Here is a 14,385-nt window from a genome sequence, read left to right as displayed (position 1 = left end):
GGAGGTACTACAGTAGGGATGGAGGAGTGACCAGGGAGGTACTACAGTAGGGATGGAGGAGTGACCAGGGAGGTACTACAGTAGGGATGGAGGAGTGACCAGGGAGGTACTACAGTAGGGATGGAGGAGTGACCAGGGAGGTACTACAGTAGGGATGGAGGAGTGACCAGGGAGGTACTACAGTAGGGATGGAGGAGTGACCAGGCAGGTACTACAGAAAAGGATGGAGGAGTGACCAGGCAGGTACTAGGGATGGAGGAGTGACCAGGGAGGTACTACAGTAGGGATGGAGGAGTGACCAGGCAGGTACTACAGTAGGGATGGAGGAGTGACCAGGCGGGTACTAGGGATGGAGGAGTGACCAGGGAGGTACTACAGTAGGGATGGAGGAGTGACCAGGGAGGTACTACAGTAGGGATGGAGGAGTGACCAGGGAGGTACTACAGTAGGGATGGAGGAGTGACCAGGGAGGTACTACAGTAGGGATGGAGGAGTGACCAGGGAGGTACTACAGTAGGGATGGAGGAGTGACCAGGGAGGTACTACAGTAGGGATGGAGGAGTGACCAGGGAGGTACTACAGTAGGGATGGAGGAGTGACCAGGGAGGTACTACAGTAGGGATGGAGGAGTGACCAGGGAGGTACTACAGTAGGGATGGAGGAGTGACCAGGGAGGTACTACAGTAGGGATGGAGGAGTGACCAGGCAGGTACTAGGGATGGAGGAGTGACCAGGCAGGTACTACAGTAAGGATGGAGGAGTGACCAGGCAGGTACTAGGGATGGAGGAGTGACCAGGGAGGTACTACAGTAGGGATGGAGGAGTGACCAGGGAGGTACTACAGTAGGGATGGAGGAGTGACCAGGGAGGTACTACAGTAGGGATGGAGGAGTGACCAGGGAGGTACTACAGTAGGGATGGAGTAGTGACCAGGGAGGTACTACAGTAGGGATGGAGGAGTGACCAGGGAGGTACTACAGTAGGGATGGAGGAGTGACCAGGGAGGTACTACAGTAGGGATGGAGGAGTGACCAGGGAGGTACTACAGTAGGGATGGAGGAGTGACCAGGGAGGTACTACAGTAGGGATGGAGGAGTGACCAGGGAGGTACTACAGTAGGGATGGAGGAGTGACCAGGGAGGTACTACAGTAGGGATGGAGGAGTGACCAGGCAGGTACTAGGGATGGAGGAGTGACCAGGCAGGTACTACAGTAAGGATGGAGGAGTGACCAGGCAGGTACTAGGGATGGAGGAGTGACCAGGGAGGTACTACAGTAGGGATGGAGGAGTGACCAGGGAGGTACTACAGTAGGGATGGAGGAGTGACCAGGCAGGTACTAGGGATGGAGGAGTGACCAGGCAGGTACTACAGTAGGGATGGAGGAGTGACCAGGGAGGTACTACAGTAGGGATGGAGGAGTGACCAGGCAGGAACTACAGTAAGGATGGAGGAGTGACCAGGCAGGTACTAGGGATGGAGGAGTGACCAGGCAGGAACTAGGAATGGAGGAGTGATCAGGCAGGTACTAGGGATGGAGGAGTGACCAGGGAGGTACTACAGTAGGGATGGAGGAGTGACCAGGCAGGTACTATGGATGGAGGAGTGATCAGGCAGGTACTAGGGATGGAGGAGTGACCAGGGAGGTACTACAGTAGGGATGGAGGAGTGACCAGGGAGGTACTACAGTAGGGATGGAGGAGTGACCAGGGAGGTACTACAGTAGGGATGGAGGAGTGACCAGGCAGGTACTAGGGATGGAGGAGTGATCAGGCAGGTACTAGGGATGGAGGAGTGACCAGGGAGGTACTACAGTAGGGATGGAGGAGTGACCAGGGAGGTACTACAGTAGGGATGGAGGAGTGACCAGGCAGGTACTACAGTAGGGATGGAGGAGTGACCAGGGAGGTACTACAGTAGGGATGGAGGAGTGACCAGGCAGGTACTAGGGATGGAGGAGTGACCAGGCAGGTACTACAGTAGGGATGGAGGAGTGACCAGGGAGGTACTAGCGATGGAGGAGTGACCTGGCAGGTACTAGAGATGGAGGAGTGACCAGGCAGATACTAGGGATGGAGGAGTGACCAGGCAGGTACTAGGGATGGAGGAGTGACCAGGCAGGTACTAGAGATGGAGGAGTGACCAGGCAGGTACTAGGGATGGAGGAGTGACCAGGCAGGTACTAGGGATGGAGGAGTGACCAGGCAGGTACTACAGTAGGGATGGAGGAGTGACCAGGCAGGTACTAGGGATGGAGGAGTGACCAGGCAGGTACTAGAGATGGAGGAGTCACCAGGCAGGTACTAGGGATGGAGGAGTGACCAGGCAGGTACTAGGGATGGAGGAGTAACCAGGCAGGTACTACAGTAGGGATGGAGGAGTGACCAGGCAGGTACTAGAGATGGAGGAGTGACCAGGCAGGTACTAGGGATGGAGGAGTGACCAGGCAGGTACTACAGTAGGGATGGAGGAGTGACCAGGCAGGTACTAGGGATTGAGGAGTGACCAGGCAGGTACTAGGGATGGATGAGTGACCAGGCAGGTACTAGGGATGGAGGAGTGACCAGGCAGGTACTAGGGATGGAGGAGTGACCAGGCAGGTACTAGGGATGGAGGAGTGACCAGGCAGGTACTGGGGATGGAGGTGTGACCAGGCAGGTAGTAGAGATGGAGTAGTGACCAGGCAGGTACTAGAGATGGAGAAGTGACCAGGCAGGTACTAGAGATGGAGAAGTGACCAGGCAGGTCTGGGCAGAGGAGATATAGTCGTTGTTTGTCTGCGTCTGTCAGTTATTGGTATGTGTATGTTAGAATTTGGTTTGAAAGAAGAAAAAAAAATGAGAAGATTTTTTTGTGTGCTGCAATAAATGATGAATAAAGTAAATAAACGAAATGTTTATGTGTCGATAGGTATAGTACTGTACGTCATTATTCAGTTCAAGCACACAAAGTCTGGGATTCAATCAAATGTGTATTGTCGACAAACTCACCTGTCAGTTCAGTAGTCAAACTCATCTGTCAGTTCAGTAGTCAAACTCACCTGTCAGTTCAGTAGTCAAACCCACCTGTCAGTTCAGTAGTCAAACCCACCTGTCAGTTCAGTAGTCAAACCCACCTGTCAGTTCAGTAGTCAAACCCACCTCAGTCAGTTCCGTAGTCAAACCCACCTGTCAGTTCAGTAGTCAAACCCACCTGTCAGTTCAGTAGTCAAACCCACCTGTCAGTTCAGTAGTCAAACCCACCTGTCAGTTCAGTAGTCAAACCCACCTGTCAGTTCAGTAGTCAAACTCACCTGTCAGTTCAGTAGTCAAACTCACCTGTCAGTTCAGTAGTCAAACTCACCTGTCAGTTCAGTAGTCAAACCCACCTGTCAGTTCAGTAGTCAAACCCACCTGTCAGTTCAGTAGTCAAACCCACCTGTCAGTTCAGTAGTCAAACTCACCTGTCAGTTCAGTAGTCAAACTCACCTGTCAGTTCAGTAGTCAAACCAACCTCAGTCAGTTCAGTAGTCAAACCCACCTCAGTCAGTTCAGTAGTCAAACCCACCAGTCAGTTCAGTAGTCAAACCCACCTCAGTCAGTTCAGTAGACAAACCCACCTGTCAGTTCAGTAGTCAAACCCACCTGTCAGTTCAGTAGTCAAACCCACCTCAGTCAGTTCAGTAGTCAAACTCACCTGTCAGTTCAGTAGTCAAACCCACCTGTCAGTTCAGTAGTCAAACCCACCTCAGTCAGTTCAGTAGTCAAACTCACCTGTCAGTTCAGTAGACAAACCCACCTGTCAGTTCAGTAGTCAAACCCACCTGTCAGTTCAGTAGTCAAACCCACCTGTCAGTTCAGTAGTCAAACCCACCTGTCAGTTCAGTAGTCAAACCCACCTGTCAGTTCAGTAGTCAAACCAACCTCAGTCAGTTCAGTAGTCAAACTCACCTCAGTCAGTTCAGTAGTCAAACCCACCTGTCAGTTCAGTAGTCAAACCCACCTGTCAGTTCAGTAGTCAAACCCACCTGTCAGTTCAGTAGTCAAACCCACCTCAGTCAGTTCAGTAGTCAAACCCAACAACAGGCAGTTCAGTACTCAAACCCACCTGTCAGTTCAGTACTCAAACCAAGCTCAGTCAGTTCAGTAGTCAAACCCACCTGTCAGTTCAGTAGTCAAACCCACCTCAGTCAGTTCAGTAGTCAAACCCACCTGTCAGCCAACCTGTCAGTTCAGTAGTCAAACCAACCTCAGTCAGTTCCGTAGTCAAACCAACCTCAGTCAGTTCAGTAGTCAAACCCACCTCAGTCAGTTCAGTAGTCAAACCCACCTGTCAGTTCAGTAGTCAAACCCACCTGTCAGTTCAGTACTCAAACCAACCTGTCAGTTCAGTAGTCAAACCCACCTGTCAGTTCCGTAGTCAAACCCACCTGTCAGTTCAGTAGTCAAACCAACCTGTCAGTTCCGTAGTCAAACCAACCTGTCAGCCAACCTGTCAGTTCAGTAGTCAAACCCACCTGTCAGTTCAGCAGGCTAACCCAACAACAGGCAGTTCAGTAGGCTAACCCAACAACAGGCAGTTCAGTAGGCTAACCCAACAACAGGCAGTTCAGTAGGCTAACCCAACAAAAGGCAGTTCAGTAGTCAAACCCAACAACAGTCAGTTCAGTAGTCAAACCCAACAACAGTCAGTTCAGTAGGCTAACCCAACAACAGTCAGTTCAGTAGGCTAACCCAACAACAGTCAGTTCAGTAGTCAAACCCAACAACAGTCAGTTCAGTAGGCTAACCCAACAACAGTCAGTTCAGTAGGCTAACCCAACAACAGTCAGTTCAGTAGTCAAACCCAACAACAGGCAGTTCAGTAGTCAAACCCAACAACAGTCAGTTCAGTAGGCTAACCCAACAACAGGCAGTTCAGTAGGCAAACCCAACAACAGTCAGTTCAGTAGTCAAACCCACCTGTCAGTTCAGTAGTCAAACCCACCTGTCAGCCAACCTGTCAGTTCAGTAGTCAAACCCACCTGTCAGTTCAGCAGGCTAACCCAACAACAGGCAGTTCAGTAGGCTAACCCAACAACAGGCAGTTCAGTAGGCTAACCCAACAACAGGCAGTTCAGTAGTCAAACCCAACAACAGTCAGTTCAGTAGTCAAACCCAACAACAGTCAGTTCAGTAGGCTAACCCAACAACAGTCAGTTCAGTAGGCTAACCCAACAACAGTCAGTTCAGTAGTCAAACCCAACAACAGTCAGTTCAGTAGGCTAACCCAACAACAGTCAGTTCAGTAGGCTAACCCAACAACAGTCAGTTCAGTAGTCAAACCCAACAACAGGCAGTTCAGTAGTCAAACCCAACAACAGTCAGTTCAGTAGGCTAACCCAACAACAGGCAGTTCAGTAGGCAAACCCAACAACAGGCAGTTCAGTAGTCAATCCCAACAACAGTCAGTTCAGTAGGCTAACCCAACAACAGTCAGTTCAGTAGGCTAACCCAACAACAGGCAGTTCAGTAGTCTAACCCAACAACAGGCAGTTCAGTAGTCAATCCCAACAACAGTCAGTTCAGTAGGCTAACCCAGCAACAGGCAGTTCAGTAGGCTAACCCAACCTCAGTCAGTTCAGTAGTCTAGGGATACCTGTCAGTTCATTAGTCTAGGAATACCTGTTAGTTCAGTAGTCTAGGGATACATGTCAGTTCATTAGTCCAGGGATACCTGTCAGTTCAGTAGTCTAGGGATACCTGTCAGTTCAGTAGACTAGGGATACCTGTCAGTTCAGTAGACTAGGGATACCTGTCAGTTCAGTAGTCTATGGATACCTGTCAGTTCAGTAGGTGAGGGATACCTGTCAGTAGGTGAGGGATACCTGTCAGTAGGTGAGGGATACCTGTCAGTGGTGAGGGATAACTGTCAGTTCAGTAGGTGAGGGATCCCTGTCAGTTCAGTAGGTGAGGGATCCCTGTCAATTCAGTAGGTGAGGGATACCTGCATATTCTCTTCCGATCCCGGGAGTCTTCCAACTGGGAGATCTGGAAAATCTAAACATTTTGGAAAAGTTACCGGAATTGTTCCCTTAATAAAGTGAAAAGTATGATGATACAAATCACAGAAGTAGAATATCTTCAACTCCACAATAGATGTGAATTTATTGAAGACTATACAGGTTTGGATCTCATTGGCATGTGAAAGACAGATATTTTAGATCATTGTTGAATGCAAAAGTACATTCAAGTCAATTTAAGAGTAGACTATTTACCCTCTAATGTGACAGATAATGTCTATTTTATATACAGAACCAGTCAACAGTTTGGACACACCGACTCATTCAAGGGTTTTTCTTTATTTGTACTATTTTCTACATTGTAGAATAATAGTGAAGACATCACAACTATGAAATAACACACATGGAATCATGTAGTAACGAAAAGAATGTTAAACAAATCAAAATATATTTGATATTTTAGATTCTTCAAAGTAGCCACCCTTTGCCTTGATGACAGCCTTGCACACTCTTGGCATTCTCTCAATCAGCTTCATGAGGTAGTCACCTGACTTGCATTTCAATTAACAGGTGTGCCTAGTTAAAAGTTAATTTGTGGAATTTCTTTCTTTCTTAATGCGTTTGAGCCGATCAGTTGAGTTGTGACAAGGTAGGGTTTGTATACAGAATATAGCCCTATTTGGTAAAAGACCAAGTCCATATCATGGCAAGAACAGCTCAAATAAGCAAAGAGAAACAACAGTCCATCATTACTTCAAACCTGAACATTTCCAGAACTTTGAAAGTTTCGTCAAGTGCAGTCGGAAATACCATCAAGCGCTATGATGAAACTGGCTCTCATGAGGACCGCCACAGGAAAGGAAGACCCAGAGTTACCTCTGCTGCAGATGAAAAGTTCATTAGAGTTACCAGCCTCAGAAATTGCAGCCCAAATAAATGCTTCACAGAGTTCAAGTAACAGACACATCTCAACATTAACTGTTCAGAGGAGACAGCGTGAATCAGGCCTTCATGGTCCAATTGCCACATAGAAAACACTACTAAAGGACACCAATAATAAGAAGAGACTTGCTTGGGCCAAGAAACATCAGCAATGGACATTAGACCGGTCGAAATCTGTCCTTTGGTCAAATTTGAGATTTTTGGTTCAACTTTGTGAGACGCAGAGTAGGTGAATGGCTGATCTCTGCATGTGTGGTTCCCGCCCGTGAAGCATGGAGGAGGAGGTGTGATAGTGTGGGGGTGCTTTGCTGGTGACACTGTCAGTGATTTATTTAGAATTCAAGGCACACTTAACCAGCATGGCTATCACAGCATTCTGCAGCGATACGCCATCCCATCTGGTTTGCACTTAGTGGGACAATAATTTGTTTTTCAACAGGACAATGACCCAACACATCCACAGGCTGTGTAAGGGCTATTTGACCAAGAAGGAGAGTGATGGACTGCTGTATCAGATGACCTGGCCTCCACAATCACCTGACCTCAACCCAATTGAGATGGTTTGGGATGAGTTGGACCGCAGAGTAAAGGAAAAGCAGCCAAGATGTGGGAACTCCTTAAGCATTCCAGGTGAAGCTGGTTGAGGGAATGCCAGGAGTGTGCAAATCTGCCATCAAGGCAAAGGGTGGCTACTTTTTTTTATTTGTTTAACACTTTTTTGGTTACTACATGATGTTTTATTTCATAGTTTTAATGTCGTCACTATTATTCTACAATGTGGAAAAAAGTAAAAAATAAATAAAACCCTTGAATGAGTAGGTGTGTCCAAACTTTTGATTGGTACTGTATAAAAAATAGATATCAGAAAGGATAATCTAATGCAGTCACTCAGAGAAGATCTCATGTTGCCTATTCTCTCTGAGAGACATGGTTAAGATCTAAGTAGAACCCTACTCTCTCCGAGAGACATGGTTAAGATCTAAGTAGAACCCTATTCTCTCTGAGACATGGTTAAGATCTAAGTATAGAACCCTATTCTCTCTGAGAGACATGGTTAAGATCTAAGTATAGAACCCTATTCTCTCTGAGAGACATGGTTAAGATCTAACTATAGAACCCTATTCTCACTGAGAGACATGGTTAAGATCTAACTATAGAACCCTATTCTCTCTGAGAGACATGGTTAAGATCTAAGTATAGAACCCTATTCTCACTGAGAGACATGGTTAAGATCTAACTATAGAACCCTATTGTCACTGAGAGACATGGTTAAGATCTAAGTATAGAACCCTATTGTCACCGAGAGACATGGTTAAGATAGAACCCTATTCTTAGTGTAGGGCACTACGTTTGACCTACAGTACCTATGGGATTTTGGTAGGGAGCTATTAGGACCCTGCTGTCTATAGTGTCCAGCTTCACCCCTAACTCTAATCCCCATTATCCCACCCACCCCCCCAAAACAGGAATACAATAGCAAAGAAGCCTCATTCATTACAAAGGTCGTAGTGCAAAGGCATGGTTATTGTATATTTGACTGAACCTGGTGTGGCTCTGAAATAATTATTTTCAATGAGCAGCAGTTCACGACATTCTGAAGACAAGGAAATATTTCAACGATATTACATGCATAGAAGCAACATTCGTGATTTCTTGCCAGATTGGTTATTCCTTTTAAAACAGAGAAGAACAATGAAGCTAAGAAAAACACCATATCCCAAAGATACAGCATATAAAGTTGAAAAAAAATTAACATTTGATTACTTAGAGACGGGGCATTTTGATAAAACAATACAATACTTCCCTACAGTCGTGGAAGAAAGGCATTTCAGTCTTCATAACTTGTAGCTTTCCAGATGTGTTTCCTGAAGCTTCACTTCACAGAAGACTGCTCTGCATTTCTAACACTAGGTATCTTAGTACATTTCATTTTTTACTTTTTTAACGTTAAACCTAGAGCTAATAAAGCTTTGCTCCAATGTTTGTCTCTTGTGGATCTTGTACTCTGCCCTTGTGGTTGTTTTTATCCTGGGAGGACCTCCTCTTCATCATCAACTCTTCAGAGTCACGACAGAGTCCTTCATCGCTGGCGGCCTGGAGGCTGTCGAAGGTCCCCTGTCTCTCCCCATTGGTCCTCAGGGTCTTCTCCTGCCTCCTCCTCCTCTTACACTGCTCCGTACAGCGGTCCAGGTAGCTGAACGTACATCTGGTGTCGGTGGTGCAGGCGTACATTCCCACGGGCACCGCAAGCACCATGGCACACATGATCACAATAATATGGATGAACTTCTCCCGTTGTTCCAGCTGGCTGATGTCACTTCCTGTTAAGAACACGATGCACTGACCGGCACGAGGGGTCTGGTTCTTCAGCGTCACACACACCTCGTATTTACTAACCGGTAGGAGGCCGTTGACCTCATAGGTGTTGATGCCCGGCCCGATGTATGTCAACTCCTTTTTGTCAGAGTGGTATTTCCCCAAGTGGATGGTGAACCAGGTCTCTGCAGGGTTGTCCGTCGCAGCGTACCACTCCAGAGTGATGCCGTAGACCGTCTGCTTGGAGATGCGTATGTCAATGTAGACGTTCTCGTCGGCTGAGGACAGGGGGAACGGGGGACGAGACATGGCGGCACCGCGGGAGGAGGAGGAGGCGTTGAAAGACTTGATGTTGATCAGGAAACTGACGGAGAAGTTGCCGATAAAGTTGTTGGCGAAGCAGGTGTAGACGCCTCGGTCTTCCAGGTGCATGGATGGGATGACCAGCTGAGATCTGATGGTCTCATCGTCCACACGGGTCTCTGCCACTGAAGAGGGAGAGAAAGGACAATTATCCCACTTGGCATACACTGGTTGAATCAACGTTGTTTCCAAGTCATTTAAATGAAATGACGTTGAACCAATGTGGAATAGACGTTGAATTGACATCTGTACCCAGTGGGATGTTGAGTTGTTGGTGTTTAAACAGGTACATATTGTACAGTATATTTACAATATTTACAGTAATATGTTGCATTATGAATAGGGAAATGGGGGGTACCTAGTCAGTTGTACAACTGAATGCATTCAACTGAAATATGTCTTCAACATTTAACCCCTCTGAATCAGAGAGGTGCGGGGGGGGGGGGGGGGGGGGTCTGCCATAATCGCCATCCACGTCTTCGGCGCCAGGGGAAATGTGGGTTAACTAGACACTATTGTTGAGTTTGCCTACAAGAAAAGCTGTTGCAATCAATCTATGGCGGCTTTTCTACTTAGAAACGTAGAAACATCAAGAGCCTACCAAAGTCATGAATGACATACACATGCATTAGCCTGCTTGTCCTAAATCCTGTCATCAAAGTGGTGTAGCTTACAATAAACTAGGACTGACATATGATATCGTGGTAAATACCCCACTGCAGCAAAGTCACAGCATTCTAATGGATGGTAGCCTAGAATTTGCAATTAAATAAAACCTTACCAGTAAATCCCTTTATAATCTTCAGGTTGTATGACCAATGGATGGAGGGTTCAGGCCTGGCTTTGACTAAGCACTGGAGGGTTACCTTGTCCCCCAGTGACACAGTCATGTTGGTTTCTGTGGCTGAGGCCTCGGGCTTCATGCATGTTTTCAAACCGACTTCGTGGAAGAACTTCCCCGCCCTGGAACTGGGGCCCGTGCACGTCAGGTACGAGTTCATCAGAATTAGAGGTGGACTAATGGTTTTGATAAACTCAACGAAACCTTTGAGGCGGCAGTCACACAGCCACGGGTTGTCGTGCAGCGCTAAAACAACGTTGGCCTCTCCACTGCTGGCCTCTTTACGTCCTTTTCTCTCCTGAGTGTTGAGGAGAGGCCAGTTGAGGAAGACATCCCTGGATATGACAGTAAGCTGATTGAAGGATAAATCTAAATAGGTCAAGCCCGGTAGTTGTCTCAGGGCGGATTCCGGGAGCACGTCTAGTCGATTGAGTTTCAGGTCCAAAATGTTCAGGTTCGGCGTGTCCTGGAATGCTGTCCATGGGACTGAACGCAGCTTGTTTCCCTGGAGCCGCAGTTCCGTTAAATTCGTCAGACCCTCCAGACTCTTGATGTTCATTAGGGTGATGTCGTTGAAATTCAACCATAGAGAAGCCAAGGCAGTGACTTTAGAGAAGGAGCCGCTCGGTAATTCGGTCAGGTGGGAATTCTCTATTCGAATTTTACTGAAATAATTTGGGACGTTGTCTGGGATTCGTCCCATGGCTGTTTCCATACAAAGTAAGGATCTAAAAATAAAACCAAAACATTATGGGTTATGGAAGTACGGTTAGAGGAAGTTATCTATATTCCTTTCATCATAGACACATGCGGCACGTAGCCTAGCGGTTAAGTGCCGACTTTGTGAACAATTTGTGGATGTGCTCCTGCAAATCACTCTGGATAAGAGCGTCTGCTAAATGACTTAAAATGTCAATGTAAAATGTTATCTCTCCATATTGTCTATTGTTAAAACCAGTCATGAAAAGCCACCATTGAGTTCAGTAATAGCCTACACTTGATCAGTCAATACTGCATATAACGTCCTGACACCGTAAGGAAACTCGGTACAAAACTGGCTACACAAGAACTGACAACAAACGACTTACCTTCCCAAGTTATCATTTGTGCAAGAGCAGCCGGGTAAACAAGATGTCGAGGCAGGAGTTACTTTATAGAATAGCCAAGCTATAGCTAATACTGTATACAAGGTGGCCATAATTCCTTTAACAGAAACCCATGTGAAGCATTAGAGCCGAGCATCTCCACAGGGAGGGACGGACAGTAGAGGTAAACCTATTACCTTAATCTTCCTTGATGCAATCCCTTTGAGACACCAAATGATAAGTTAAAACACGCTGAAAGTTTGTCTTTTTTAATATTTTTTTAGCTATAATCGTCCTCGTGGGGTGGCAGGTAGCATAGTGGTTAGAGGGGCAAGCCAGTAAACCGGAAAGTTGCCCGTTTGAAAACCGGGTCCTACTGGAAAAATCTGCCAGGAAGTGAGCTGGCAACCGGAGGGTTGCTGGTATCAAATCCTAGATGCCATTACCTGCCCCCCCCCACACACACACACAACAACAACAACAGCTTCCCGGGGGCCCAGTGTGGTAGCCCCCTGCACTTCTCCAAAAAAACTATATGTATGTCTTTCGGAGGGGTTGGGTTAACAAAGGAAGTCAAATTTCGGTTGAACCTTGTGTGCAATTGACCAATAAAGTGATCTCTTTAGAGAAAGTCTGTCACAACATGCATGTTCCCTAATCCATAATAAACGAACGGGACATTTCAGAAAATAATATGATTTCTCAGAAACAAATATGACTTGATATTAAATATGCACGGACAGTGACTTAGAGCATCGGGAAGTCCAATATGCAAATCTATAGATCAGGGCTACTGAAGACCATTGAGAAAATGGCACTATATACCCAACGTCTCTTATTTGTAGACTGCATGAAACAAAAGGATCCATGGCTATTAAATGAGGAACGAATGGAAGAGGTTTTCAGACACAAATATGTACGTAGTCTGCAAACGATACTGTACAAAGTTAACGACCACAGTGGCCATAGACGAACGATCAAGTTGTGATCAGCACCGTGGACAGCGCCAATACGAAACGCTAAACACAACATAGGCTATCATGTGAAAGCTATCCATCAAATCAAATCAAATGTATTTCTATAGCCCTTCGTACATCAGCTGATATCTCATAGTGCTGTACAGAAACCCAGCCTAAAACCCCCAAACAGCAAGCAATGCAGGTGTAGAAGCACGGTGGCTAGGAAAAACTCCCTAGAAAGGCCAAAACCTAGGAAGAAACCTAGAGAGGAACCAGGCTATGTGGGGTGGCCAGTCCTCTTCTGGCTGTGCCGGGTGGAGATTATAACAGAACATGGCCAAGATGTTCAAATGTTCATAAATGACCAGCACGGTCAAATAATAGGTCTGGGACAGGTAGCACGTCCGGTGAACAGGTCAGGATTCCATGGTGCTGGTCACAACATGTTTCCTTGTAATTTCTTCGTCAGCCCTTCAAATGTATATTACCATATCATATAATCATATAAGGTCATAGGTCATAGGTCATATAATATCATAGTGTACGTTCTAAGGCTTGGCTTAATGCTATTGCCCGAGCATACTGGTGCTATGCCATGCTGTGGCTTGGCACCTGAATGTTTACATCTGCCTGTTTTCACCTCTTGATAATTCACTATTGACACCGGATGGATATCACCCCATTCTGATGTCCTGTATCTTTGAAAACAGAACCTATCCTCTGATTGGTTGAACAAAATGGTTGTCAAAGTGTTCTAGGAAGGAATATGCTATTATAGAGCAGGTAAGGATTTAAGAGGACACAAACATTTATAAAAAAGTATTTATTTATACACATACAGTACCAGTCAAAAGTTTGGACACACCTACCCACTCAAGGGGTTTTCTTTCTTTCTTTTTTTTAATTCTTTTTTTTTTTTTTAAACAATTTTCTACATTGTAGAATAATAGTGAAGACATCAATAGTAGTGAAGACATCAAAACTATGAAATAACACATATGGAATCATGTAGTAACCAAAAGTGTTAAAGAAATCCAAAATATATTTTAGATTCTTCAAAGTAGCCACCCTTTGCCTTGATGACAGCTTCGCACACTCTTGGCATTCTCTCAACCAGCTTCAACCTGGAATGAATCAGTTATATAGGTAACGGTGGTATACAGAAGGTAACATTGGTATAAAGAAGATGGCCCTATTTGGTAAAAGACCAAGTCCATATTATGACAAGAACAGCTCAAATAAGCAAAGAGAAATGACAGTCCATCATTACTTTAAGACATAAAGGTCAGTCAATAAGGAACATTTCAAGAACTTTGAATGTTTCTTCAAGTGCAGTCGCAAAAACCATCAATCACTATGATGAAACTGGCTCTCATGAGGACCGCCACAAGAAAGGAAGACCCAGAGTTACCTCTGCTGCAGAGTATAAGGTCATTAGAGTTAACTGCATCTCAGATTGCAGCCCAAATAAATGCTTCACTGAGTTCAAGTGACAGACACATCTCAACATCATCTGTTCAGAGGAGTCTGCATGAATCAGGCCTTCATGGTCGAATTGTGGCATAGAAAACCTTACTAAAGGACACCAATAAGAAGAAGAGACTTGCTTGGGCCAAGAAACACGAGCAATGAACATTAGACCGGTTGAAATCTGTCCTTTGGTCTGATGAGTACAAATTGGAGATTTTTGGTTCCAACGGCCGTGTCTTTGTGAGACGCAGAGTAGGTGAACGGATGATCTCCGCATGTGTGGTTCCCACTGTGAAACATGAAGGAGGTGTGATGGTGTGGGGAGTGCTTTGCTGGTGACACTGTCAGTGATTTATTCAGAATTCAAGGCACACTTAACCAGCATTCTGCAGTGATACTCCATCCTATCTGGTTTGCGCTTAGTGGAACT

The 14,385-nt window shown here is 45.9% G+C and overlaps 1 protein-coding gene and 1 long non-coding RNA gene across 2 annotated transcripts in view; both read right to left on the bottom strand.

The window, feature by feature from the left end:
- Window positions 1–14,385, bottom strand: part of LOC118942075 (uncharacterized) — a 784,985-nt gene that overhangs the window by 382,853 nt on the left and 387,747 nt on the right. The gene's annotated exons all lie outside the window — the stretch shown is intronic.
- On the bottom strand, window positions 8,430–11,707 carry LOC110499602 (leucine-rich repeat, immunoglobulin-like domain and transmembrane domain-containing protein 2). Its single transcript, XM_021576726.3, has 3 exons — window positions 11,530–11,707; window positions 10,382–11,169; window positions 8,430–9,725 (listed from the first exon to the last, which is right to left on the bottom strand). The coding sequence occupies exons 1-3, from the start codon at window positions 11,637–11,639 to the stop codon at window positions 8,881–8,883; spliced, it is 1,743 nt and encodes a 580-aa protein (XP_021432401.3). The 5' UTR covers window positions 11,640–11,707; the 3' UTR covers window positions 8,430–8,880.

The sequence above is a fragment of the Oncorhynchus mykiss genome, chromosome 20 (assembly GCF_057628025.1).
Source record: "Oncorhynchus mykiss isolate SJ-2025 chromosome 20, ASM5762802v1, whole genome shotgun sequence".
Lineage (NCBI taxonomy): Eukaryota > Metazoa > Chordata > Actinopteri > Salmoniformes > Salmonidae > Oncorhynchus > Oncorhynchus mykiss.
This window is presented reverse-complemented; position numbering and strand designations above follow the sequence as displayed.